The sequence below is a fragment of the Calonectris borealis genome, chromosome 28 (genome assembly GCF_964195595.1).
Source record: "Calonectris borealis chromosome 28, bCalBor7.hap1.2, whole genome shotgun sequence".
NCBI classification, from domain to species: domain Eukaryota; kingdom Metazoa; phylum Chordata; class Aves; order Procellariiformes; family Procellariidae; genus Calonectris; species Calonectris borealis.
The window spans coordinates 1,501,135-1,528,646 of NC_134339.1; the positions used below are offsets into that span (position 1 = coordinate 1,501,135).

At 53.3% G+C, this 27,512-nt stretch overlaps 2 protein-coding genes across 2 annotated transcripts; both read right to left on the bottom strand.

The window, feature by feature from the left end:
• Window positions 1-411: 411 nt before the first annotated feature.
• On the bottom strand, window positions 412-17,281 carry LOC142093989 (excitatory amino acid transporter 5-like). Its single transcript, XM_075175759.1, has 11 exons — window positions 17,077-17,281; window positions 14,743-14,822; window positions 12,540-12,752; window positions 11,713-11,755; window positions 10,663-10,885; window positions 7,456-7,555; window positions 7,015-7,248; window positions 5,264-5,458; window positions 4,443-4,577; window positions 2,285-2,384; window positions 412-2,172 (listed from the first exon to the last, which is right to left on the bottom strand). Exons 1-11 carry the CDS (start codon window positions 17,251-17,253, stop codon window positions 2,035-2,037), a joined length of 1,638 nt encoding a protein of 545 aa, XP_075031860.1. The 5' UTR covers window positions 17,254-17,281; the 3' UTR covers window positions 412-2,034.
• An 861-nt stretch (window positions 17,282-18,142) lies between these two features.
• PRAM1 (PML-RARA regulated adaptor molecule 1) lies at window positions 18,143-26,483 on the bottom strand. The gene is made up of 10 exons (XM_075175063.1): window positions 26,345-26,483; window positions 23,893-24,568; window positions 21,769-21,841; window positions 21,218-21,330; window positions 20,852-20,906; window positions 20,451-20,544; window positions 20,000-20,162; window positions 19,340-19,373; window positions 18,692-18,726; window positions 18,143-18,433 (listed from the first exon to the last, which is right to left on the bottom strand). The coding sequence occupies exons 1-10, from the start codon at window positions 26,345-26,347 to the stop codon at window positions 18,429-18,431; spliced, it is 1,251 nt and encodes a 416-aa protein (XP_075031164.1). The 5' UTR covers window positions 26,348-26,483; the 3' UTR covers window positions 18,143-18,428.
• Window positions 26,484-27,512: the final 1,029 nt, after the last annotated feature.

The following is a 27,512-nucleotide window of genomic DNA, read 5'->3' on the forward strand; positions in this document are numbered from 1 at the left end:
GACGTGAGTGAGTGCTCGGGGACTCATCCTGCATCCCCACCACTGACCTAAGAAACCTCTGTTGTGGACATTCAGTCCTGTCTTTTATTGCGGGATAAAGATTCGGTGTTGTCATGTCCAGAGCTCATTAATGAGAGGGGAATACATGTGAAAAGCAGGATTCATCTCGGCTGCTTTTTGGTGCTGGTACGTGTGCTGGTTGGCTGGTCTCCCCTTGGGCAGCCAGCGAGGGACGTGGACACTTCAGGCACCAGTTACTGCCCCGTAAAGCAGGCATCTAAACTTATCTAAACCCGTAAAGCAGGCATCTAAACAGGTCTGATAACTTATCTTTTAGCCTTGCCTGGTTTAAATTACTACCTCGGAACAACAGGCTTCAAAGGCGTCTGTTCCTCCATCCGCAGTTGGGGCTTTAGTAGCGGTGCAGACGGGCGTCTGCCTGGGAGCAAGCGGTGCTCGGGGCCCTGCCCCGGACCGGGAGCTGCCTGGAGCCCCCCCGCCTTCACCAGCATCTCCCCGTGGGGGTTCTGTGTGCCCGAGCTTGCTCCGGGTGTAGAGGAAGAGCCTGCAGGCATTAAGTTTGCAAAACACCTAACAGACAGGCGGTGCTAAGCACTGATGTGCACGATACATCCAGCTGATCGTAAGTGATCAGGGGAGGCAGGATGACCTGGGATGCCGCAGAGATCTCTGGATTTGAAATGCGATTATTTTTCTTTTTGCAAACGACATAACTGCTCCTATTGAAGAATAGTTGGACAGAAACGTTTAAGAAGGTATAAAAAAACTAACCAACCTAGGAGGAGAGGGTAAGAAAGGCCAAAGTTAACCGCAGTACCTCAAGCTTCCCTTGACCGTGATTCTGATTCTTTGAAGGCTTTTTGAAGTTAGTAGGGAGAAGATGACTAGTTTTTGTGCAAAGGCTGGTTTATGATATTTAATGACTTCTGCTTTTCATTTGGCAAAAGTGGAATTAATGTTTCTTCTAAATCAGAAAATATTTTAAAACCCCTGATTCCAGCATGAAGGATTATGCACAGGAAATTTTTTCTTAATGTGCAATTGGAGAATAGTTAAGTGATGTTAGTGGGAGTTTAAGCTACTTCCATGAGTCTTAACGCTGTGGCAGTAAAGACAAAGCAAGAGGGAGAAAGGGGATGAGATGGCATTTTGAGAGAGAAATTAATTCAGCGACGTGAGTAGTTGGCATAAAAGGCTTTTGTGGAGAAGGCTGCCCTGAGAAGCCTGGATTTTAAGGCTGTAATTGGAATTTGAACTTAGGGACAGATCCTTAGCTGGGAAAATTAACACGGTTGCAATTTGGCCTGGTCAATTAGTTTCACTGTAAGGAAACAGCCAGTCAAAACACGCGTACAGCTGGTCCTTCCACCCCTGCAGTTCAGGTGAATCTCGCTGTCCATGCCGAGTGACGCTTCAGCCAGCTCTGCTGGCTTTGTGTAACGGCTGGAAAATCCAGTTATGTCCAACTCGGATTTTGAGCTCTACACAAAAATTCACTTAATCTTAGTTTTTAGATGAGAACCTAGTAATAAAAAAAATTAATGATTTGTTTTTTTTTTTTAATCTATAATAAAGAAAATAAAACCTCATAGAGTGCAGCCTGGCCAGCAGATAAAGGCTACTGACCTAAGGTGTCAGATTTTTGTCCCATCTCTACTGCTTTCTCATCTAGTCCAGGGCCAGTTTTCTAATACCTGCTTACCTCCCTAACCTTCAAAACAACTGGGCTTGGAAAAACGTGAGGCATAAAACCTTCAAATCCCAGCTGCTCTGACAGGCAGGGCAGCAAGCTCACAGCTGTATCCTCGGTTGCAAGGAGGAGTTGGCTCCCTTCCCCCTGAACGGCAGCCGTGGGTGCTTGCTGGAGAGTCCTGCAGTCTTCAAAGGACAGAGAGGATTTTTCCACTTTTTGTGCCAAGTAAGGCCTTTATCTCGGAGAGCATCCATATACGACACTCACAATGTCAGTGTTTAGCACCAAGATCCCATTCCCGGGAGCAGGAGTGCCGTGATCTACACCTGACAGATGTTATAATGAACTCCTGTCTGATCAAACAAAGTTTCTTCAATCATTTCAATCACGTTATCTTTGGGATGCAGATGTGAGGTCTCTACAGAAGGAAACTTGTCTGTGTTGCTTATTGGATCTTGCTGCAAAAAGAAAAAAATACAATTTTAATTTCTGAAGCAAGCACATGCGTTGTGTCTGTGCAGTCATTATCTCTCCTGCGTTCCCCTGCTCTCCCAGACAAGCTATACATACCGTGGGGGGCTTTGGGGCAAAGTCTTTCTCGCAGACATGTGCTATGATGCCAGCAGCCAGAGCATCACCAAGGACATTGGTCATAGTTCGAAATCGATCCCTAGGTGAGAGAGAGCCGTGAGGATGCAGTCGGTGGCCACAGCCAACGTGTCCGGGGTCTTTTATGGCTTTGAAACATGTCAACCTCCATCCCTAATGTCGCTACCGCTGGTTTTGCTAATGGCAAGTTGAGACAAGTGCAGTATTGTTCTTGCAAATGTGGAGAGAAAATGGTACCCGCAATGTCTGTGTGAGCCCAGTACCGTGAAGGCGATGGGGCTTGTTTTGTCTCATTGTCCTTGTCTCCAGTGCATAGACCTGCCTGTGCAGCTTCCCAAACTGATGCATCGTCACCATTTTTGCTCAGTGTGGGGGTGAGCTGCCTCAGTGAGTCATAAAACTCCTTGACATGCCTCTCGGGGAGAAAATCTTGTTTATGCAGCCACAGCACCTCTCTTGTTTGTCCAGGCACCTCTCACATCAGTAGAAAGTGCCAGCACATTGTGGCAGGTGATGGTGCCGTGTACCCTGTGATGCTCAAAGATTGAACTCGCGTTATGTTCTGATTTTACAAGTTTCACCTGAAAAGTAAAACTTCCTTTTATGTGAAAGAAAGAAAAGCAGCCAGGATACTCGATGCTGTTTCTTCTCTGTCCAGGGTGGCTGTGAAGGACAAACCGGCAACCCACATGTCACTTATGTAGAAGTCAGCGTCTACTCTCTGTTTTTTCATCTAGCTAATTTGCTTCTTTTTTATCTTAGTACTTTAAAATGGCACATTTCACAAACTGCCCATGTTTCACTTCTAGTCTGTTTGTCTGTGACAAATGTAATCAAGCATCAGTTTTTGTCTCAGGATCAATCTGGTCTTCATCCATCAAGATGAAGATGGTCTCGTTGGAAGATAGACTTCCTTGGTGTTGGGTGCAGTCCTTTGAAAATGTCATCCTTACTTTTAGAATCTCCAGTGATGTTTTAGTTCTCGTGACATGGAGAGAGAACTTCCCTCTGGAGAGAGAAGTTGCTTATTAAATGCAAGAGGGGGTTTTGCTGCATCTGTTCAAGAACTGACTGTCTCATTTTCTGCTACAATTTGGTGTGCAACCAACTTGTACTGTACCTTATTACTGTTTCGATGTGACATCTATTTCTGTCTCCTTTCTACTTCTTAATTATGAAAATGCCCATGTTTCAGAAATAGAAACAGAAAACTGGATGAGCACATATTGTAAATAATTACCAGTAGTTTATGGTTTATTATTGGCTTCTCTGATTTTTCCCCGCCTCCCCCGCCCCCGGAGATCATGCTCTTTTCCTAAACAATTTCATTTTTCCACCCTTTTTGTTGCTGTCTTGTTAGCATCTTTCTGGCTAATTTTAATTTCTCCTTGTATGAAGCCAGATACCTTTTACCCTGCCTTACCAACCTTGTTCCTCTTCCAGGGAGAATATTCCACCAAAACAAATACCGTACCATCCACCACTTTGCTCTGACTCTTGTGCTGTCCGTCCTCCTTTGTTCACAGAGCAGCCAGCTTGGAGAAGACTAGGACTTGAGGTATTTCTCGGTAATACATTCACTAACAGCCTTACACAGTAATGCTTCATGACGACAAGACTATGCACCTACTTTCCTCCTTTTCTACCTCTTGCTACGGAGGAAAGTAGCATTCTGTACATATAAATGTATTTATGTTTCAGAAGGATAGATTTTGTTACTTATTTGAGACCTCCAACAAAGATACGTTGTACAATCAGGAATTTAGATAAAAGATCAGGACAAGCTGGCATTTCAAACTGGGGACCTTACTTGAGAGAGTGGCTGAATACCATCGCCACTTCTTCCACATACAGTCCTTAATGAGGCACTGGACAGCGATGGGCACCTCGGAACAGAAACGCCTCGAGTCAAACACTCCTTTAGGAGACTGTTTGCCTATCGTTATTGTGGGCTATTTCAAGAAAATAATCATAAAATGAAGAATCTCACACTTGGTTCCTGGCCTTGTTCTGTGATCCCTTAATCTCTGTTTGCCTCCGTGAGAGCTGCTTCAAATATGTCACCATGAATTGGCACTTAGCAGTAAGTGCCCATAACACTGCATCTGAAAATACTTACAGAGCCCAGTCAACAGTGATGATGAGTGTGATATCGTCGGTCGGCAGCCCAACAGAAGTTAGCACGATGACCATCGTAACAAGTCCCGACTGGGGGATCCCGGCCGCCCCTATGCTTGCTGCTGTTGCTGTTATGCTGCAAAGAGAAGGCGGCTGCGCAATTATTGTGGTGGTGGGGTTTTTTTTAGGGGAAAAAAAAAAGCAAGCATGTTTGCATGGCAAAGTAAGTTATTGCTGTATGGAGAGATTGGATTGGATCTGGCTTCCTCCACCTTCCTGCTCCCTGATGCTATCCCAAAGCCCTGCCTGTGCCCATCATGGCCGAGGGCTTGCAGCAGGTACTCTTGGCTTTGTGCTTACACAACCCCCTCTGCCTTCCAGTGTAGGTAGCCCCTGCATAAAATTGCTAAATGGTTGCAACTGTACTTACTTATTTTTATCTAGATAGCTGCTTTATTTCCCTGCTTATAAAATGAGGATATTCCATTCCTGAATATACCTGCACAAATCCTTCTGTGCTAAGATAATGCATTCGCACTGCAGGTGTTGACCTGTTCCAGCCGTGCTGTTACTTCACAGTATGGCTTGTACCTACAGGCAAAGTCTTTGATGCTGCTGCACATTCTGTGGGTGCAGAGCCCGAGGTGCACAGCGCAGGGGGCTGGTACACGCTGCACCTTTCCCTACCCCTCAGTTTTCCAGCAAAGTTCACTCTCTGCAGTAGCAAGATCTCTGCCAAACAGGAAAAGTGTGAGAGATTGTTATAATGTCTATAAATATGGATAGAGAGAAATAATTCAGCTGCTGCAAAGAAACATTTACCTTATGGTTACAATTTGTCCCAAATCCAAGTCATGTTCATTGACCTGGGCAATAAAGATAGCAGCGACTGCTTCGTACAGCGCTGTGCCATCCATGTTGATGGTGGCACCGACAGGGAGGACGAATCGTGCCACGCGTCTGTCTATCCCGTTGTTTTCCAGGAGACACTTCAGGGTGATGGGCAAGGTTGCTGAGCTGCAGAACAAGAAATGATCAGTAATTCTATCTATGGTTTGCGCTGAGCTTTAAAAATAAGAATCAACATAACGGTATAGAAATACAAGTCCTCTTGAGGGTAAATGCAGTGGCAGTATTATACAAATTGCTATAGCGGTGAAAGTTCCTTCAACTTGCACTGCCTGGGGAATATACGTAATTAGCCAAGTAGTCAGTTAGCTGCTGGCTGCAAGATAAACTGCTCTCTATGAATAGCTCTGTGTGACGGTTACAGCTTTGTTGTACCTCCCTGGTCCCCACGTTAACCCTGGAGCACCTCAGATGGTACGGGGCAGCATCTGCCAGCGCTGGCCGTGCCGGGGTCCAGCCAGACCCCGTTGTTCCTCGTTTGTCTCCTCCGTGCCGCACGCAAAGGAGCAGCTGCCTTGGCTCTTGCACCCCCCGACCTTTCTCTCTTGTTTCCGTCTAGCATGAAGACGTGAGCTGTCACGCAGGAGTCGGGATAAGGACGTGGAGGGAGAAGACCGAGTGGAAGAAAGGAAACAAGCACAGCAAAGAAGTCGATGGGATTGCGATAGGCGCTTGGAGGCAGGGACTGCTCTTCTGAAAGGAGTTGGCTGCAGCACGTAGCGCGATGGCCCCCAGCCCCTGGCACAGGGCGAGGGCTGGGACAAGGAGCAGCGTGCTCCCGCCGTCCCCTGCGCAGCCGCTCTCGCGCTGAGCTGGCTGGAGAGCAGGGAGAGGGGGGAGGCCTGACGGAGGCAGAGCTGGAGACCCAAGTTCAGGAGGAGATCAGGTAGTTAGAGTAGCAGAAGAGACCTGCATCGGTGGGCGCTGGGGGAGGGAGGCACGATCCTAGGTGGTTTTCTTGGGATTAGGTGAAGAAGCAACCTTAGGGAGGCCAGAAAAACCCTTTGCCTAGTCTCATATTTTCTAAGAAAATGTTTTAATTTGTGTGTCTTCCAGAAAGGATGGTAGTTTCTAATGTAAGGTTTCTTCATTGTTCTAAAGAATGTTTTTCAATGAAAATAAAATAGATAAAAATAATCTAAAATTATAAAATCCTATCAAAGTAGACAACACTTTTCTTTGGAGGAGCTTGGGATACACAGGAGTTGATTTAAGTTTTTCAGTAAAGTGTTCAGAAGAGCTTTTGATGTTTTCAATTAAAACCTAGGATCATAACCCCACGCTGTTTTATAAAGCACCTACAACAATCCTATTTTGAATTCTTTGAAAGAAAACCGACCGCAGCAATTAAAAGAAGCACACACATGCACAAACATTGCTGGGAAAACGCCAGGAGAGGGTGAGCGGAGGAGCAACGCGAGCTGGCCAGGTCTGAAGATGCACTGAGGCTCCTCCCGCTGAGGACCAGGGCAGTGCCAAGCATCGCACTTGCTGCTAAAACTGGAAGCCGTCTCATTTCAAATAGTGCTGGAGCATAATTTTTCTTTGTCTGGATTATGCCTGTTCTCCCACAGCTCCCTTGGCCGCACACGCAGCCACGTCTCCCTCGACTAAACCAGATGCCTTCTCAGCTGTATCAGCATATTTCAGCCACGTTTTCATACCTGGAAGATGTAGCCAAGGCAATCAGCAAGGCTTGCAGTATCCCCTGAATGAAAGCAAAGGGGTTTTTCTTGGTGATGAGCACAAAAAGCAGAGGTAAGAGAACAAGTCCGTGGATGACTAGCCCTGACACTACTGTAATGGCATATAGTCCCAGCTTCTGTCCTATAACTGATGGATCTTCCATCTCCAGGATCTTGCCAGCAATGAGAAATACAATGCCAAAGGGGAAATACCTGCAAAGAATAAGCATAAAAAATAATTTATGAGGCTGCAGCAATCATTGAGGCACTACACGACAGTCATTACAGTATTTGGTACCATGTGGTACAGTCATACGAAAATACATCCAGTGCTCTCAATAGATACTTGCAGACATATGACCAGCATTACCATTAGAAAACTGGTAAGAAAATAACTGAATCAATCAAAAACAGATTTACCAAACTGCCATCGAGACAATTTTCATAACTGCTTCATTCAGACACTGGCACACGTTAACCAGCGGAGTTCCTCGCTCGCCCATTTTTCCCAGGAGAAGTCCTGCAAGCAAGCACATGGGTTTATGTTACTCAAGAGTACCGCAGGAGCAGTGGGTGTCATGGCGAGTGTCTCGGGGCTCTGGTAGACACAGAATGGGTTTCACTGGGCAAATTCACAGCAGGTCAGACTTAATACAGATTTCCACATGCTCTGACGGGTCACGGTAATTCTCTGCTCCAAGCAAATGCAAGCATCTGGCCTTTTCTCAAGAAAACCCCACCAAACCCAAATCCAGGATTTGGACTATTCCTTGCACAGATAACTGATAAACTCTTCTCTGCTGCTCAGTACTGGAAGAGTCACTTCTCGAGGTGGATAAGCTGCCTTTTTGCTATTTGGTAATACAAGAATAACGTAGCTTCGGAAACAAAAATTGACTTGTTTTTTTAAAGGACAAAACTCGCTGGGGTTATATATAGCTGAGGATGTGATGATATGTTGCATCCCTCCCCTTGCTCTGGAGCGGGCGCCACATCTGCCACTGGGATGAGCTGCTTCAGAAGTGCTGGGGTTTGCCCAATCCCCGTGGGTGGTGGCAGTTCTCGGTTCCCCCGTGGGACGGGCTGTGCTGGCTGCCGACCAGCTGCTCCACGCAGACGGCTTTGTCGGTGGCTCACAGACTGCACCGTGGTGGTGACAACACACGCGGCTGTACAGTAGTACGTCAGGAAGGGTCCAACTGAGTTGCTTAGGTACAAGCGTCCTGTATTAATTCTGGTTTTTCTTTTGATGTTCTCGCATTAACCTAATTCCAGTCTAATTTTCTGTTGAAGGAATAGTAGAGCAGAAATACGTGAATGGGTAGGGGGGTTATGGTGCTTTCTGTTCTGCCAGCACAGAACTGGCCAGTGTGCTAAATCCCATTGCTTTCACTGGTGAGGAGGTTCCCCCGCTACCCATTGAGAAAAAGAAAAATGAGTCTTTGAGTATTTGCCCATCTAGTTTCCAGCCCAGTGCATGTACTATCTGTGTGGTCCCATTAGCTAAAATGACTTCTGAAGCACTGTACAAGTGTCTGCTTTAGCTTGGAAAGGAAGAGTGTAGTCGGGATCTTGTCTTGTCCCTCTCATCCCTCTTCAGTCTTCAGGGCGGAGGACTCCTAGAGACCCTTGGCAGGCAGTTGGATCTCTTGGCTTGCTCAGAAGAGAGAAGAGGTAGGGTCACCTTTGCCAGGACTTTCAGAAGTGAGACAAGGCTTGGCATATTTAAATCTCAGCTCTGTGGATATTCATCCAGTATTTGATGGCCGTAACAGCTGCTTTGAAAGAAATCAATTTCTCTTCAGGTCCTAAGACAGCTGATTTGGAAAAGATCGCCCTAGCAAATGAACAGCTTGCTTTGAGTAACTTTAAATGTCTGCCTTTTTCTGGATTTCAAAAGCAACGGAGAGGACTGGAGATGCTTGGTGTCAGCGAAGAGACCGCTGGAGCCGTGGTAGCTCTGTGGGGTTACCATCCACAGCAGAGCCATTCCGGGTAGCCAGCGGGCGCTGCATGGATGCCTTGGTCTCAGGCCCACAAATTGTCTAAAACGCCCTTTGCCGAGACCTCAGCCAGCTCCCGCCTGGCCTCCCCCGCCTTGCTGCAAGGAGGAGCTGATCCCTGTTTCCCGCGGCACAGGGCTGTCCCTGTCCCTCTCCTGTTTTCCGCCAGGCAAACCCCGTTAATTCAACCTCTCCTCGCAGGTAAAGCTTCCCGCGGATGTACGGATGCCCTTTTCCAAGCTGCCCGTCCCTGGTGCAGGTGATGCTCTGCTGGTCTGCGGCTTCGTGGAGCTCTAATCCATCCCGTGCAAAACCTGGGGAGTGCAGCTGGTGGCCGGGCTTGCTCAGCTGATCTCCCGCTGCGTCCTAACTCAGCGCTGATCCTCACCCCCACGCTGGCAGGGTGGTGGGGTGGTAATCTCGGAAGAGAAAAGCGGCTTCTCCTCGCTTGTTTGGCTGGGCTGGAGGAGGGCACGTGTCCTGCGAGCAGGAGCTTGGCGTCTTCCCTAAGTGGTCTGCAGATGGTGTGGGTCTCTGGGACAGGAGGCTGCCATAGACATCTCTTCCGTGCGTAAGGATCTTGAAGCGGGTCTGCCTCTGCCCGGTCTCACTGGGGCCATCTCCTCTGGGCACCCACTGTACCCTAGCTTTTAAATCTGGCCTCTCTCCCCTGGCTCTGACGGCAGACTGGTGTGCTCCAGTGCTGTGCTGGCCACACTGCCTCCGCCCCTCAAATCCTCTAATTGGCTTTTTGGTTCCGTATACACTAAGTTCAAGCTCCTTTCCCTCACCTCTTAACCTACACATAATCCTGCCCCATGCTCATCTCATCGCCTCTTTTCCCTCCTGATTCCTCCCTTCCTCCCTTTCTCACTCAGCCTTGCACCCGGTGTCCTTCTCCCTTGCGCTCTGAGTCAGCTCCACGTTCCTCCTTCCCGTGACTTTCTCCCCTTTAAACCTTCTTCCTCCCTCTCCCTTGCATGTTCTCTCCATCCAACCTCCGGGCCTTCTTCCTTCCCGAAATTGCTGCTGAGCACCTCGTCCACGCAGGATTGCAAGCTGTTGGATGCAGGACGCTTTCTTACCTTCTTCAGAAAGTCCTGTTATAAATTTCCGTACATTTGTGACAGGCACGAAGTCTGACCCAGCTTTCACCTGCTGCCTGCTCAGGGAGTTTGAACACTGCCAGTGTGAAGGGTTCGGACCATTTGTAACGAGCTGCGTCCCAGGTAGCCTCTGCGAAAGTTCCCTTCAGTAGACTTGACAAGAAGGACCCTCCAGTTCACCTGACAATCTGAAAACCCTCAGGACCCGTCCTTGGGCTGTGAAGGCTCATATGGAAAACCTGGGGGGAGAAAACAGCCTTCTCGGTGCCCGATACCTTTTGTGAGCTCCGTTACGGAAGGTACTGACGAAGGTGTTGGTACAAGCTCCGTGCTGTGCCTGGTTCCCCAGGGACTTGAGCAGTCAGAGCTAAAATAACCTCGTCCCCCTGGGCATCCCTACCTCCATTTACAGCACAGTGGCGGCGGCAGTTACCACCCTGGGTTGCAACCGCCGCTGAACAGCCTTGCGAGCTGGGTGGGAGCGCGGTGCGGAGCCCCGTCCTCTATGGAGCAGGTACCTATCGTTGCTGAGAAGATGACGATTCCCAAGACGTTCATCTCATTGCTGGTCCCGGGCAGGGTCCTGTAGGTCATCTCAGGCGGCGGCGTCAGCTCGAGGAGCACAGGCCGATGAATTTCAGGGTTTTCATCGTCGGGTGCAAAGTAAATAAAACTGAGAGATTTCCCTGGGATCTTTGGAAAGCCGGGGGACTTCACTACTGGGACAAGAACAGTTCGATACTGGAACAAAAGCAAAGCCAAAGGTTAGTGTCCCGTTGGCAATGGGCTCCATCCTGCTCTGAACACAGAGGCAAAGCCATCACTAGCCTTCACTGGCCCTGGAGGTTCAAAGTTTGTTCTTCAGGAAGTAAAAGGGGGGTGAAAAGAAGAGAAGCAGGAAACGGGCAAGGGGAACGGTGGTTGTTCCCTGCAGACCTCAGCACAGCCATCCCTGGGCAAGGCTGCACTTCTCCGGGCAGACGCATGGCATTTGTGAGTCAGGTCCCTGCAGGAGCCTGGTGCAGCACTGGGTAAGCGTTGTGGTCCCCACGGGCCCCTTCACCCCCCATCCCTCTCCTTCTGGGGGCTTTGCAGATGCTTTCCCAATGCCGTGCGTTTGCTTGTTTTCCGTTCTCCCCTTCACCCTACCTGGCCCTCCTCGGCCTCTCCCTTCGTCCACCCCAAGCTTTCCTTCCGCATGCCCGCTGCCTGCCCACCCCTCTGCCTCTGCTCCCCCATCCCCAGGGACCGAGAAGCCCCCGCACAAGAGCGGGGTCCGAGGGAAGAGGCGTTGTGCTGCTTTTGTACAGGAGCCCGCCCGGGCCGAGCGCGCAGGGGTGTCCCGGTGAGCCCGTGCCCCCACCAGCGCCCTCCCGCCTTCGGGTGCCCGCCCTGGGGTGAGCAGAAAGCAGCCGGGGAGCAGGCAGGGTGGGGAGGGAGGCAGAGGGAAGGGAAGGGGTTCGTGTCCAGGCTGTGGGTGGGGAAGAGCCCCCAGACGGGGAGAGCAGCCCCGTCTGGAGCCGAGCACCATCCCAGCTGCCTGCAGCGGTGGGGCCGGGGGAACTCACCTGCTGGAACGAAGCTTCGATGAGATTAGAAGGAAACATGTTTCTGTAAGAGAGCAATTGCCGAGGGGTTAAACGTGTCATGAGAACACGGGGAACAACCTGTGAAGCACCTCTGGCGGGCACGAGGCCAAGGGGAGGGCCATTACAGCCAACACCAGCTCGATGTCCTCTGTGCAAGCTGAGGGCCAAGACAGGCTGGAAGGTGAAGGAAGAGCAGGACTGTGAGCCACGCGAAAACTGGACTCGGAGAAAGCCAGAGGTTGGGACGGACGTCTGCCATCTCCAGCGCCCTGCCCACAGCAGGACCGCCTGCGAGGCTGGAGCAGGATGCTCAGAGCCTTGTCCAGTCGATCGAACGCCTCTAGAAATGGAGATTCCCCCCCAGCCCCTGGGTCCGTGCTGCACCCCCTCCCAGTTAACCCTCGTCCTCTGCTTTAATCCAGCCCTGGGCCAACTCCTGCTCATTTTTACCTTGCAAAGCCCAAGGCGCTGCAGGGCTTGGCATGTCCCGGCTGGGGCTGCCGAGGGAGAACCACTGAGCTTTGCAGGGAATTGAAATCTTCCTTTCGCTGCTGCCGCACCCCTCGTGGCTGGTGGCTCTGGGAGGAGAGCAACGGGGGTGACAGAGCGGCCAGAGGGACACGCGTGGGGAGAAACGAACCCCACGCCGCTGGGCTCGGAGGTACCGGTGCCTGGTCAGCATGGCCAGCGGTTCTCCCGTTTCCCTTGAGATCCCAGTATCTCCCGGGAACTCAATGCCTTGTGGGAAGATCTTGGCTGTGGAACACCATCATAAACTTGGCTCCTCCTGAAATCCTGCAACGTACCTGATTAAATCCAGTAATGCATCGGCGGAGCTGAGCACCACTTTCCCCACAGAGTAGTTGTCCTTCTGGGCAGCTGCGCCGGGGTGGATGCTGACCACGAGGATGATCCCGACAGTCACTGCCATGAAAGTTGTCCAAAGGTAGTAGGTGATGGTGATAATCCCCATCTTCCCGCAGGCCTTGGAGTCCATGGTGGCCAGCCCAGACATGAGGCTGTAGCCGAAAAGATTGTGGTCATCGTCTGCTCCCAAAACTGCACAAAATGCATCTGATGGGCAAAATCTCCAAGGTAGGAGAAGTTTCCATAGATATTTTTTTAAACAATGCTTAAGGGCATCACCGAGCTCTTGCACATTCATGTGCCTGCATCTGCAGGATCTCACGCCCAGGATGGGCTTGTGGCAACCCAGGCTGAGCTGCGAAGGGGAGGAGACACCTCTCTGGCTCCCTTTTCAAGGTCTGGCCATGTTTTCTCTTTTCTCCAAGGGATAAGAAGTAAATATTCTTAGTGTATTTTTACGGTGAATAACTAACGCTCCTCTTTTTTTTTGTTATACTGTTCTCTTAAATCTCCGACACCCTGTGCCGCTGCTGCGTGTCACTGTGAACGGTGAAGAAAGATATTAGCGAGGTTTATAAAACCCTGGTGGGGATGGACCCCACTCCCCCAAGGAGAGAGCTGCTGGTTCAGACTTCGTGTACACATAAGCTTTCCTAAGAAGTAGCGCATAAGCTACTTTTAAACAAAACTGGACTAAAAATAGAGACGGTATTACCAGCAAGGAGAGCTGGCGGGCGGCAGTGCTGGCACTGGGGGCAAACGGGAGCATTTGGGGGGTGCAGCGTGCCCCATGTGCACGCAGACCCACACTGAGCTCCTGGCTGCTGGTTTTCCCTGCTCCAGCTCCCCCGGGGCCCTTCAGAGCCCTGGGCATTCTGCCGGCGGCATTCGGCAGTGGCCCGACAACCCCTGGGTGGGACATGATGGAGACCGAGGATGCGAAGGTTAATGCCACCCTTCGGGACACACAAGGGACGGGTCGCTGAGGTGGTGGCCAGCCCACAGATCCCCTGCAGCAGCCACGTGTCCAGGAGGAGAGAGACTCTGAGAAGCTCAAGAGAGGCCACAAAAGCAACGCGGAGGTGGGTGATGCTTTCCAATGTGAGGCTTGGGGAGCTCTAAAGCTGAGCCCCAACCTGGACAAATCCATCCCCAGAGCACACCCAGTCCCCTCTGGGACGGTGCATAGAGGGAAGGCACCACTTCACCATCATTCAGTAATTAAATATGAAAAAAGCCTGGTTCAATTCAACGTGCAAGAAAAATCCTGGGAGCCCTGTGCAGACCCTGCGCCCGCAGGCAGGAGAGCGGTCGGCTGGGATGACCCAGCACCCTTGAGCTGTGAGGAGGGCTGAGAGCACCCCGAGAGCGAAGGAGAACCCAGGCAGCACATCAGGGAAGGGGGTGTGAAATACTGGAGGGGAAAAGGAAGGAGGTCTACAAGGGCTGATACCAAAAAGACCAAGTGTGGCCAGGATAGAGACCACACTGCTCCCAAAAATAAAAGAAAGGCAAATGGGACAGCAAGCAAACTCTGAAAAACAATAGAGAAGTGACACATGCTCAAGGGAATGAAGAGCTAATTGTTTGGGTATTTCTAATGAGCATGTGCCAGCAATTGTTTAAAAGCCGCAAGACTTTGCTTAGACTTGAGTGTGACTCTGTCAGCTCTATTTCTTATAGTTCTGGATCTGGATGGGCTGATAAAAGCGGGACTTGCAAACATAGACACAACACTGAGGGATGCTTGTGGTTTCTACCTGAACTTTCTCAAAACCTCTAAATAAGGAAATCTGCATTGAGTTTAAAGAGCTGCCCATTATCAACTGCCCTTGGATGGTCCCAGCATCGCCACCTGGCTGGGCCCAAAAAGAAGAGAAACACCCCAGCCAGTGCCGGTATCTGACCTGGGTGCAGGTGTCTACCAAATCCAGGTGAGGATTTGTCCCAGACCATTGCTGGGAAATGATGGGGTTTGATGGACACCAAGCCAGGGGATGCTGCTTGGTTGCTGGCTGCTTGGGGCCGGGGTTATTCTCACCCCAGGCAGTTTTGGGGTGATCTCCTCAACAGGGGATCACGGGGCTATCTCCTCAATGTGATGCAGAGATGGTACTTTACAAGCAGAAGATGATATCTTACCTGGAGGTGATCAATGGCAGGATCAGCATCTTCAACATCCTCATGAGGAGCTCTCCAGGAAAGGAAAAATACTGCTTCTCCTGCACATAGAGAGCCGTTGTGTCAGGTGAGAGCTGAGAAGTGGATGCTCATCACAGGTTAGGGGCTCAAACTTGGTAAATTTGCCTTTTTCCCAACCAGACCCAGCTCTGAGCTTGGTTCCCAGCCGGCAGCCATTCCTTGTGGCACTCGGAGACACTTTCTCTGGCTGTCCCTTACCGGGAGCTGGGTCAGGGATGGGAAATGCTGGCCACGTGGGAAACCCAGCTGTGAACTGGAGAGAGGTGTGTGGGGCTGGTCCCCTCCCAAAAACATCCTTGGGTCCATCGCCCTCTAGGGAATGGTCCCCATGGCCCCACCGCTGGCTCCTTCTGAACGTTGTTGCATTTCTTATTGGGGAGCAGAGGCTTGACTGCACGTGCAAATGTGCCCCAAAGCTGTCGGGTGCAGCCTGGTGCCGGCAGCAAAAGGTGGAAATACCTTGTGGCTGCAAATGGCAAAGCCGAGCCCAGGTGTCTGGGCCATCTGAGGGAGTTTTCCATCCCATGGCATCCATCCACCCCCTACGCTCCTCACATGAGCATGGGGAAGGGCTGCCTGGAGAGAGACCCCCAAAGCCCGGATCCCACAGCCATGACCAAGGGAAGAGTGAGGGGTCTGGGACACCAGCAGCCACCTGGCCAGCATCCCTTCATCCACCATCCATCCCTCCCTCCATCCACCATCCCTGCATCCATCTCTCCATCCACCATCCTTCTGGCTGCTGAGTTCCTTCCATGCCTCCATCCATCCATCCATCCCTCCCTCACTCCATCAATCCATCCATCCTCCCTCCCTCCCTCCCTGCCCCCCAGTCTTTCACTGTGCCACTCTAGAGGTGTCAGGGACAGATCTGAGATGGCCCCAAGCCAAGCAGGTACGTTTGGTTACTCCGAAGTAACCAACACTACCAGGCTTTGAGGGATGCCAAGGCAAGCTATTAAAATAAATGCTCCACAGTGCTGTCGCTGCACTAACCCACCCGTGTGGCCTAAACTCGGCTGATTTCCCCAGGGAGCTCATGAAGAGCAGAGCTGCAATGGGTCCAGCTGGGTGCAAGGAGTAATAACAGATTTGAACAGCATCTGTTTTGTCAGTGGGTTTCTCAGCTTCATGACACTTTCCCATCGCGGGGAGGAAAGCGGAGACCGGCTGCTTCTCCAGCCCCTCATCTGCGGTGGATTTCAGGACAGAAGTCTCTAGTGGGGGGAAGTGGCTGCCAGGGACCACGCGCAGGGCTGTGGCAACAGGGCAGGATGGGTTGGGGGCAGAGGATGGATGAACTCGGTGCATGGCTGGGCGAGGGGCAGGAGCCCCCAGGCTCTGCTGGCCTCAAGCCTGGTGTAGGAGGCTGCCAGGCTCTCGCGGGCACGTGCACCGGGGCGCAGGGAGATTACACCCAGCTTCAATTAAGTAACAAGATCATCCCCGCTGCGGGTGGTGATGCTGAAGGGTGTAATTGAAGTGACAAGATTTGCTAAATCCTTGCGGGTGACACGGGGATGTTCCAGCAAGAGCCGTGCTCTCCCAGAAGCAGCATCCCCCCTCCCGGGCTCAGCCAGCCCAGCTGAAGATCAGGGCTGAGCCACAGCCAAGACGCCCAATGTCACTAAAGCCACGTGGATTTCAGTGCAGTGACATTTAACAGCGCAACGCTCCTAGAAAGCACTGAGCGAACGCATCTTTTAGGTGCGTTTTCTCCAATGTGTTTGTCTCCAAGGGCCCTCGGAGGAAGGTGGCCCCTGGAAGCCCCCCGGGCTCTCCACCAACCCTGTATTTATTTGCTGGGCCTTCTCCAGAGAGTGGAAATGTGCTTTGGTTGTGCATCTGCGCAGCTGGGGAGGGTGACAGGAGGAGCTCATCCCTTGGACCCCAGCGCTGCTGGTTGTGTTGGGGGGAGCCTGTTACCGAGCATCCAGCAGCTGAGCATCCCTTCCGCCCGTTCCCATCCCCACCCTGCCTGGAGGCTCCTGCAGCCCCACAGGGTCTGTCCCTGAGCCCCTCACTCCCAGTGGAGGGAGGCAGGCTTGTCCTACAAGTTTGACATTTGTTGGCAGCTTTTTGGTCAAAAAAAAAGCAAGCAAGCCACAGGGAGAAACCTGCCCCGAGAGGTGGTTTTCTTGGGCAGGAGCCTTTGCTTTTGGGGCTGTGCCCATCTGGGCCCCTTGATGGTGTGTCTTGCTGGCACCAGGGCTGGTCGCCCCGACTGCCCCGCTCCATCCCCCTGGCTCCCGTCCCCGTCCCAGCCAGGCTTACCAACTCCGTCAGCTCCAGCGCCCGCAGCAGGAACCCCAGCAGGCACCCGGTGGCAACCGACAGCATCGACAGGGTCAAGAGGCCATTTTTACGCCAGAAAGTCTGTACCCACTTCCAGATGTGCAGGAGGGTCGTGGACAGCGAGTTCAGCAAAGCTCTCCTGACCCGCTCCCACATGGTCGTTCTCAGCCGCCCAGGCGATGCCCCTCGGAGCAGCTCCGGGCCCCGTTCATCGCCTTGGGCACCACCGCACTGACGGACCCCTGCCCTTTGCCGGGAGCTGAGCGTGCAAGTGGCTAATCCCTGGGACCAAAAGCTTCAGGGCTATTTGGGAGTCTTTCTCGTAATGGAAAGTGACGTCTTCAACTGGTTAATCTGGGCTTGGCATCCCGACAGTGCTGGTGCTGAACCCTCCCGGGTTAACCCTCCACCCCTGGGATCAGGGCCTCGTGCTGCAGGCTGAGAGCAGGGATTCAGCCCTGGAACTCCCTTCCCGTCACCGTTCCTGATCCAAAAGGATCTGGGTCCTGCCACCGGAGGCTGCCACAGGATTTGTGCTCCCACTGGCTGCGAGCGCACCCCCTTCCTACCCCACATCTGTAAGAGCTTCGTGAGGGCAAATCCTGAAGGGAAGACTGTTTCCCGGTTAATTAAGAACTTCCCATGGTGATCTGCACAGACTGTCAGCCCAAGGCACCGACAGATGATGCTGAATATCCAGAATATCTACCCCAACAGATCCGCCCCCCTCGCCAGCTCTGCAGGGAAGCTGCTCCCAGGCCACGGGATGCTGCTGGGATGCCTGGTCAATAATGATTGCTGCCCACAATATTTTAGGGTATTTCTATGTCCAGTTTGACTCTGGCTCAGGCCAGGAGTCTCACTGGGGCAGGAGAGCAGTGCAGAAGGCAGCTGAAGGATGGGGTGGGTGGGTTTAAGGATACAGCGCTGTTCCCAGTCTGAGGATGCTCTGGGAATGGGGAAATATTAAAATTGATATCGTCCAAATTAAAACCTCTCTGCCCAGATTTTTGCCCCACCCACAAATAAGACCACGAAACCGTCTCAAACCATTGCCATATTTTACACAGACAAAACAAAGCCACAGAGAAGGCTTGACTTGAGGATCTCTTTGAACCCCCTGCCCCTGTGGGACAGGATCCTTGCAGCCCTGCAGCATGCTGCACGGCCTCGCCGCTGTTTCGGCAGGGACACAGTGGCTTTTGCAGGCTATCTCAGAGGAAGCAGAGCTCCTTCCAAAGCAGGAGCGTGGCATATAGAGCTTTTCATGTTTCAGCCCTTGGGGAGGTCTCTTGGTGTGGTCTTGTGCTTTTGGCTTTAGCATGGATCGCTCAACCTGCCAGGCAGAATTAGATAAAATGATTGCTCATCGGCACAGCTAAAATACAGTTGTCTCTATTCAGCTCCATCTTCAGAGCTGTCTGCAACTCAGGGGATGGAGTTTGCATGCCAGGAGTGAGCAACTGCTTGGGAAAGGGCATCCCGAGTTGTCTGGGGGATCAGGGACGTCTCAAAGGACGTCAAAGAATCCCTGGGGCTGGCCGCAAGTGGAGGGACAAACTGAGAAGGGAAAGGGTGTTCCCTCTGCACCTACCGTAAATCTCAACGTCATCATAGATGTCAGTGTCCCTGCGAGGAAAAAGACGGGGTGCTGTGAGCAGTCTGGTCTCCCTTGTCCCCACCGCCTCTCGACACTGAGGCAAGGGCCAGCTCCTGCTGCCGCGTCTGTCCTGCCTCTCCTAACATGTCTATGGGCTCTGGTGTCCACCACACAGCCCCGTTTGCCTCCTCCCAGCCTCGTGCTCTCCCCGCAGAGACAGGATCCTCCACTGTGGGGTGAGCACGGCTCTGGCCCCTCTCACGTTGCGCACAGACGGTGGCCCTGTCGAGGCTGCTGGGAGCCGCAGACCCGGCCGCACAGAGGGGCGCACTGGCCCGTCGTGCCGTGCCACCAGCAGCATCTGAACAGTGCGTGGGCAGGTCCCACGTGAGGGACCGCAGCTTAGGGAGGGCTCACAGCACCGCGGGATGTTGTTCCCAGTGCCAGAACCTCTCCTGACACCAGAAACGGCAGATGCCACCCCCAGGGTAACTAGCCGGTGTTACGCTTATGTTCACTGCATGGGTTGGATGGTTTTGAGTTGGCACTCAATGGTCAGGGCTGGTTCAGTGCCAGGCACTGGCTGGGCAATTGCTACAGCTCATGGAGTGGGGAGGAAGGGGCTGGCGAAGAGGTACTCACAGGTGTAGCATCACAGCCCGGGGCACGTAGCCATCTGCAACAGAGCGAGGAAAAGCATGTCAGGTTGTGCTGGGAGCCAGGGCACAAGCGAGGTCTCATCCCAGCACCCGCCCCTGCCCAGAACAGGCAGAGTTTAGCAACATCTCGCATCCCCAGGGAGAGCTGGGGGCAAGGAGGAGCCCGGCTCTGGCAAGCCGAGCTGGACCCGTGGGAGGAACCTGCTCTGGGCAGTGCAGGGAATGAGCCTGCCAGGCTGGGTGCCAGCTGGCTGGGAAAAGCCTGATCCCCGTCTCTCTGCCTGGGGGATCTGCAGCCTATTTCACCTGAGCATCCCTCAGGGCAAACACGGCTTCTGCAGTCCGTGCCTACGGCAAAGCCTGGTGTGCCAGGCTGGTGGCCGAGAGGCTCTGGGAACTGCAAAGGCTTTTAGCAGAGGGAGACGACAAGCCCGGATAACAGCAGAAATGCTGGTGCTGAGCGGGAGGAAGAGCAGGACGTTTGTGCAAAGAGAAGTGGGAACGTTTAAGACCCAGGGTACATGTCAGATCTGCCTAACAGCAAGGGGGTGTCTCCTGCTGTCTACTGGGGAGTGTGCGCATGAAGAAACTTGTTCCCAAAACTTTGTGTGCTCTGGGCAAAGCCTCAGCCCCACAGACTTACACCTCCTCTGGCTATTTCGGCAGAGGATTTGCTCCTGATTTGTAAACTGAATGACATCAAGAATTTCTCCTCGTCTCAGTGGCAGGTTCTTCCCTCCACCCCTCTTCTCTGTTGCTGCAGGGTCGACCATCATCTGAGTCAAGACGTTGATGCTTCCTTCGAACTGAAACACAAACAGCAGCGCTGCAGCTCAGCAGCCACCCCAGGGGAGCGTGAGCTGGGCAGCTCCAACCGCTCTCCCTTCTTGGAAAAAGCAGATCCCTCTCTAGCTAAATGGTCTGTGGGACTGGTCTGATCTGGGGATGTTTCGGTGGGGAACAGGGCAGGTGTGACCTGGGTATCGGCTCGGCTGGTCTCTGGGGAGCACAGCTCCTCTCTGCCATTGCCTTGCGCCCTTCCCGGGAGGTGAGGGGGAGCTTAGAGGGATAAGCAATCGCTCATTGCTGCTCACCTTGAATTTCTTCTGAAACTCCCTGTCTGCCTTCTCTTCCTTCTTGCATTCCTTGAGTGTCATTGGCTTCATCTTCTGGGAGACCTGGCCGCCTCTGCAGAGTCGTTGCGAGTCACGGGAAAGCTCAGGTGACCTCATGCTCTGCTTCCTCCCTTCCCCTTCTCCCCCCTCGGCGGCTGCCCCATCGCATTTCCCTGCACCAGCTCTCCCCCAGCACCCAAAGGTGCCTCCCTCCAGGGCTGCTGGGGCTCCGGGCCAGGTTTAAACCTGCCGCTTGTGCTCTTCACCATGGACATTTCTATCGCAAGCCCAGCAGACACCATTAAACCACCAGCTTTGTCAAAGCAGCAAGGAGCCCTGGCCATTTTGGGACCCTTAGAAAGAGTAAAAACCCCTGTTACCTCTGTGCAGCTGCCAGCAAGGCAACCCTGTTAGAGGCTCGACCGGCATCTCCACCTGTAAAACCAAACCCCAGGAGAGGTGCTGCCGTGAGGCTGCTGTAAGGTGTAGACACCCGCTGAGACAGGACACAAGTCTGAAACAGCAGCAGGAGCTTTCTCCTCCTGGGACCAAACCCCGAGTTTGCCCCCTGAGCGCTGGGGGGGTCAGGGTTTCCCATGCCCATCTACAAGGCAGCAGAGAAACCCAGCACCCTCCCGCGCATGGGAGCAGCGGGCTCCGCTGCTGCCCATGGCTCGTTGGGGCCTTGAGGCTCTCTGAGCTGCAGCGCTCACCCCAACCAGCATCCCAGCCCCTCCTGTACCCACCTCCTCTGGGGCGGGGATACGCTGGCGCCCGGGACACGGGGGGCAGCAGAAAGCCTTGGCCTCTCCCGAGCAGCCCAACGGGCTCTACGTCATCGTATATCTCATCTTCATCCCTGCAACAAGGCAGACGGCGATTAGGAAGCCCTGTTGCAGTGACGGCTCTGGGGGCCAAGGGCAGGACCAAGGCTGCCAGGAGAGGGGTGGGCAACAGATGGTTGGGCTGCCTGTGGGTCAGGGGCAGAGCAGGAGGGCAGCTCTGTGCCACGTGCCGGCAGCTCCTCGCAAGGCTCAGTGACGTGGCACAGCAGCCTGGGGTGCAGGAGATGGGCAGCGGGGTGCGATGGCAGCAGCCGGACCTGTGCGGTAATGCAGCCCATGAAGGACGGCATTTTGCACCGCGGGAGCTGCTGCACAAGGTGCCGCCCCACGCTGGGCTCCAGGAGCAGGCAGGCGAACGCGAGGACCCTCTTGCTGTTCCCTCTCGTGCCCTTCCCACGGGATCAGGACAGCCTGGAAACCACCTGGAATAAAAGTGCTGCCTCGGTCCTTACCCCGTTACACTCGGAGCATCCTGCAGTGGGAACCGCGCCGGGGCTGACACCACGTACCCTCGTTTCAGGTAACCTATGGTGAAAAGACGAAGGGGAGGGAGCAGCGAGGGATTATTTCACATTTTCTCCTCGACTCTATCACCCACCCAGAGGGTCAGAGCTGCCCTGCGCTAGATTTAGTGCAGAGGGATGTGGGGAGATAAAATTGACTGCACATTTGGATCCAGCGAGGAGTTTTTACTCCACAGCCTGCCTGGGGATTTTCTTTCCTTCCCAGCACGCTGGGGAACAGCTCATTGGGGAGCTCACTGGAGAGCTTTAATATATATTTTCCCATTCTTATGTCCCTAATGTTACTTTCTCCTTGGACAAATGACAAAAGGGGAGGGTAAGAGGCCAAAATGGGTATTTTGAATGTGGTGAAAACCCTAAACTCCAGATCTGTACCAAAGTCAGGGCAAGTCCTGGATAACTCCATGTGCTCAGGAGCATCATCAGCCAGAAGGTGCTGCTGCACCCTGTACAATCACCGGCATACCTACATCCCTGCTAAGATCCCGTTATTCTTATCACCACCCTGGTCAACCAGACCAACCAACAACTGGCACGAAGATCCGCAGTACAACATCACAGCTCTGCTGGGTTATTGCACCAAGTAATGCGCAATCATATACCAGGCCCTAAAAATTGTAAGATTGCCCTAAAAATCAACAAAAATAACCAAATCAGGGTGGGGGTGTAATTCTAGATGTTCAAACTTGCCTCGGTACCTATAAGACAAATAAATACTTGAAAACTGCTGGTTTGTAGGACGTGCGGAGAGCAGATCACTCACTCCTCTGCCAGGGCCACTCAGCCCAGGGCTGGGGCCGGTCTTGCTGGGTCAGCGTCTCCCAGCACAATGGCACGTTCGAGCCTGAGAAAGGCCTCTGAGTGCTAATACAATAATAACATCTTATAATAATTATATAAACCAGCTAGGTTTTGCAGTTCTCATAAGGAAAGGAAGAGAGGCTCTACTCTCACGGTTGCCCTCTACCCCGCAGCTATGACATGAGCTGGTTAATAAGGAACCATCCTTTAAACGGGGTGGTGAACAAGAACTTAGAGGATTTGAGGAAGAAACAGGATTTGAAACGAGTTTCATTGGCCAGAGTGTGGATTAGCAGAGTGGCAGCTGTTAGAAACCAATAAATCTGCCTTTCTCTGCCTGGGGAGTCTTGGTAGCTGCCTCAGGCTTGGGGGCGGATGGTGTTGCAGGCAACGTGCTGCCAGCTTCAGAGAGCCTCTGCCTCTTGGCCAAAGGTTGTGTAAGTGCTTCTTGCCCATGGGATGGAGAACAGCTCTGCTTCTCACCAGTCAGGCTTGTCTGCTCTTACAGCCACACGAGGGTGGACTGGTTGGAAAGGACCTCTGGAGTGTCATCCAACCTCCTGCTCAGAGCAGGGCTGGGCTCAGAGCTAGAGCAGGTTGTTTAGGGCCTCATCCAGGTGACAACGGAATATCTCCAAGGATGGAGATACCCATCTTCCTGGTGCCTGCCGCAGGGCTGCACCACTCTCACAGGAAAGAAACTTCTCCTAATATCTAACTGGAATTTCCCCTACTGCAGCTCATGCCTGTTCCCTCCAGTCCTGATCCCGGGCACCTCTGGGAAGAGTCTGGCTCCATCTTCTCCTCCCATTAGGTAGCTGTGGGCAGTGAGAGGATCTCCCCTTCACTCACTCTCCTCCCGGCCAAACAAGCCTGGGTCTCAGCCTCTCTTTCCCCACATGCTTCAGCCCCCAACCATCTTAGTGCCCTGCACTGGGCTCACTCCCGTTTGTCAGCATCCCTCGTCTTACTTACTCCAACCCTACTCCCTACAAGCACCCCACAGCCTGCTACCTGTCCCCAGCCAGGAACAGGGCACTTAGTCCCCTTCGTTTCTTCACCTGCTGTCCTCTCTCATTTCTTTCCTCATGCTATGCCTATAAAAGCCCCTTTGGTATTAGCAGCCCCCACCTCTCCATCAGCCCGCCCAGTATTTCCATCTCCCAGGAGCTCCAGACCCTGACTGGGGAGATCTTCCTTCCTGAACCAGCAGCTGCCTTCACTGGGGGACTTGCAGGTGTCTGGTCATACCTGGCTGAGCGCTCCTTGGTGGCTCCGTGGCAGGACGGACAGGCGTCCCAGGATGTGTAGCCACACCGAACTTCTCCAGATCCACGACAGGAGGGCGCCTGGGCTTGGCCGGCCTCGCTCCCAGCGCCTTGACATGTGGCAAAGGCTTCCTCCGAGGCGGAGGTGGGTGGTCTGTCCCATGGGGGCTTCCCGCAGCATCCAGGGAGGCTGCGACAGCTGCGCCTTTGGCAGGAACCACTGGAGCACCCTTGTCCTTGGCGAGTGGCCATGTCTGCTGGGCGTTTCTCTGGGAAGGATTGGAGGTGCCTCCCACCTCCTTGTTCAATGCGTCTCCTCCTCCTGGCTTTGCAGGGGCTGGGTGGAAGCTGGTGTCTTGAGCAATCCCCTTCTTCAGTTGCACCATCCATCCCGGGGTCTCACAGACGGTATGAGGAGGCGAATGCTGTCCCACACTCTGACCTTTACTGTGAGATGGAGAAGCCGTGCTGAAGTTCACCCTCCTCGTCTTGGGAGGCTCGGGAGGCGGCTCACCCTTGGAGCCCGGCGTGGGCTCTGTTGCAGGGGATGCTGCAGAGCGACTCTCTGGCCAGCCGCCCGCTTTGGGAGGATCTTTCCTGTTCCCTTGGAGCTTTGCCTGTAGGTGCTTCACCACGGCCTCTTTCCCCTCCAGATGTGTCTGCGACCATTAAGAAAAGCTCCAGTTAAAACACTATGGAGGAAAATGAGTCAAAGAGCCCCCTGGGGAATGCAGTATTTCTTCAACATGGCCTGAAACTAAGCCTCCTCCATGAAATGTGGTCTTTGCCCAAAGCAGTCCTGGAACATGTCTGAGAAAACAACAGTGGGCTGCACCAGATCGGGAACAGGTCCCACCAACGTGAGGGCATCCAGGAGGCGTTTCATGGAGTCTTTTGGTCTGATCCACCCTTCATCTGCTTCCAGGGACCATCAAAACAGAGAGATGGGGTAGGGGATTATACCCTACTAGTAGCAAAGCTCCTGAGGGCAGAATTTGAGATCTAGAGATTGCCCAGGGCTCACATGGGAAGAACCTGCCTTGCCCTGGTCCTGGTTCCTGTGAAATCCATGGTGAACCTGGGGCACTCATAGAATCACAGAATCATTTAGGTTGGAAAAGACCTTTAAGATCATCCAGTCGGGCAGGAGTTGGTGGGAGAGACCACACAGAGCTGTCAGCATCCCTCCCTGCAGGAAAATCCGGGACGGCACTGCTGAAACTCATCCTGCCAAAGCCTGCGTGTAAAAAAAAGGCCAAGAGGCAGCAGATCTGCCCTACTTTTCCGACCAGTGCGTTTCCTGTGCTGCTCACGCCGTGCACACGTGAACTGGGACATGTCAGCCCCAGCGCAGAGCTGCCCGCGGCTTCCTGAATGACCAAAAAGCACCTTTTTCTGAAGCCTCCAGAAAAAGGCTGCCAGGAGGGGTCTGGGTGACTTTTGGAAGAAGAGTGCCAGGTTCGAGGTACAGCACAAAGGTCAGGTGGGATGGGGTTACATTTTTCCTAAGCTTCTCAGATGGACCTTATGGGAGGGGAGGGATCATCTTGCCCTCCCCCATCTTTCTCCCACCGCCTTGTTCCCAGACCACAGTGTCCCTTTGCACAGGAGCTGGCTGCTCCGCTTGCTGTTGGCAAGCCGTAGGCAAGCTGTAGGCTTTGATTTTGAAGTTCTCCTCTCTCTGGGTTTTCAGTTTGGGTTTGTGCTTGCATAATTTTTTTCTTTCACAACAGAAGGGTTAGTATGCAAAGAAGCTAGTGCAATATTTTTAGACATAAGTGCTCAAATGTTTATATACCTAAATAAGTGCAAGTTCCCCTCGTATCCCCAGGCAGTCACCCCAATTTCCCCATTAAAGGCTGCAAATGCAGCACTCTGAGCGGAGTCTGTGGTAAACCAGTGCGAATTCGCTGTTTCAGGCACACCAGGCTTTCACCCAAACTAGTGAAAAAAGGCAACTTTTTCCAGATTCCCAAACATGCCACTGGGTTTTTTGGCACCTGAATGATTCAGAGGTTTGTAACCATCAATTTTGTAGACGTTCCATAAGCTGGGACTTGCACAGAGCCCCCAGGTGTACCTGTGGGATACAGCACCACTGTCACCATGATCAATTCCAGCTTTTTCAATACATTTTGCACTGGTGGGTGCTCTCCTGGACTCAGGAGCAGAGTGTGGCCTCCTCCTCTTTCACAGATTTTATATCCAGCCCAACATCACCCAGCAAATCTCACACTCAGCCCAGGAACTGGTCAGAGACCTTTGAAGCTCCAACCAGTTCAGACATACAGGAGGACTTTGTCTTCCAGGAGGAGCGACGGTCTCAGCAGGATCCAGCCCCTCACAAGGACACCACCGACGCCTTTCCAAGCAGGAGACATGGCTCCGCTCCCCATCCCCAGGTCCAGCGCAGCCCAGGTCCGGTTCTTACTCACCATTTTCCATCAGCAGACGCTTTCCTGCGTGCTCACCTCCTTTCTAAAGGCCACCGGAGGCATCCAAGCAGAATGACTTCTGCAAGCCTCTCCGAAGTCCCCCTCGCCCGAAACCAGAAGCTCTTTCCTAACGGTTGGTGACAAGCTGTGTGCAATGCCAGGAAGTCGCTGTAGCCTGACCGAGAAACAGCACGAGAAGGAGGAGGAGGAGGAGGAGGAGGAGGAGCTCTTGGTGCACTGGACTTGGACTCTGCTGCTGTTGGGAAGCTTGAAGCCCACCAAGCCCTGCTGTCCATAAGACAGTCTCATCCAGAAAAGAGCCTGGGGTTCGGGGAGCGAGTCCGGGATGTGAGGGACAGGCTGCCACGAGGACCGTGAGGGCGGGTTACGTTCTCGTCTGATGGTGGCCGACGTGAACCCGCTGCAGGTCAGGTCTTCAGAGCCCCATGGGACCTGCAGAGGGTGGAGGCGATTCGCGGGGGTTGCATGGCAAAACCAGCACGGCCCCGCGCAGCCGAGCTCTGCGGGAGCGATGGATGGTTGGGGTGAGGGCTACGGCTTTCCAGCGTGTCCGAAACCAGGGGACATTGACTCCACTGAAGAGCTGAGCTCCGCTGGGAAGCAGGGGAAGCGCTCTGCACGGCGCGGCGCCGAGTTGGGCCATCTCTGTGTTGAAACGTCCTCTTTTCACCGTTTATTGCCTCAGAGGCAGGAAAGGTCTGAGAGGTTGAGTCAAGGCCTGTGGCTGGGATGCTCTGGCCAGCTGCGGGCGGGCACTGATGTCCCTGCCGCGGTGGCTTGTCCCTCCAGCCCTTTGGGAAGGTGTCTCACCAGCAGTGCCTGCAGCGGCTCCTGCCTCCAGATGGTGTTAAGGGTAAGAGAGTGCGTCGAGGATGTCAGGAAGGCTGGGACAGGCACGTGTTGGCTAAGAGTGGCGGCCCCGGGGGTCCTGCGGAGGGTGGTGGGTGCCCAAGGGGGCACTGGAGGGTTTGATCCCACCAGCTGGAGGTGGGACGGAGAGGGAGGTGTCGGGAGGTCCCACACTGGACCAACGGGGAGCCGACGTGGGGGCACAGGGCAGGCGGCCAGCGGTGACAGCCACCTCCTTGGAGAGGTGGGTCCCCATTACCGCCTGGCCCACGGCTCCAGCTCCGCTGCCACGGGTGGG

Excerpts from the sequence above, each read along its gene's own strand:
- LOC142093989 (XM_075175759.1), bottom strand. The coding sequence starts at position 17,253 with ATGTGGGAGCGGGTCAGGAGAGCTTTGCTGAACTCGCTGTCCACGACC. Across the intron at positions 11,756-12,539 it reads GCATTACTGGATTTAATCAG|AAACATGTTTCCTTCTAATC; the intron begins GTACGTTGCAGG and ends GCTCTCTTACAG. Across the intron at positions 7,556-10,662 it reads CATCTTCTCAGCAACGATAG|GACTTCTCCTGGGAAAAATG; the intron begins GTACCTGCTCCA and ends GCTTGCTTGCAG.
- PRAM1 (XM_075175063.1), bottom strand. Across the intron at positions 21,842-23,892 it reads ACCAAGGAGCGCTCAGCCAG|GTTACCTGAAACGAGGGTAC; the intron begins GTATGACCAGAC and ends TTTTCACCATAG. Across the intron at positions 20,545-20,851 it reads TTGCTGGCAGCTGCACAGAG|AGGCGGCCAGGTCTCCCAGA; the intron begins GTAACAGGGGTT and ends ACGACTCTGCAG.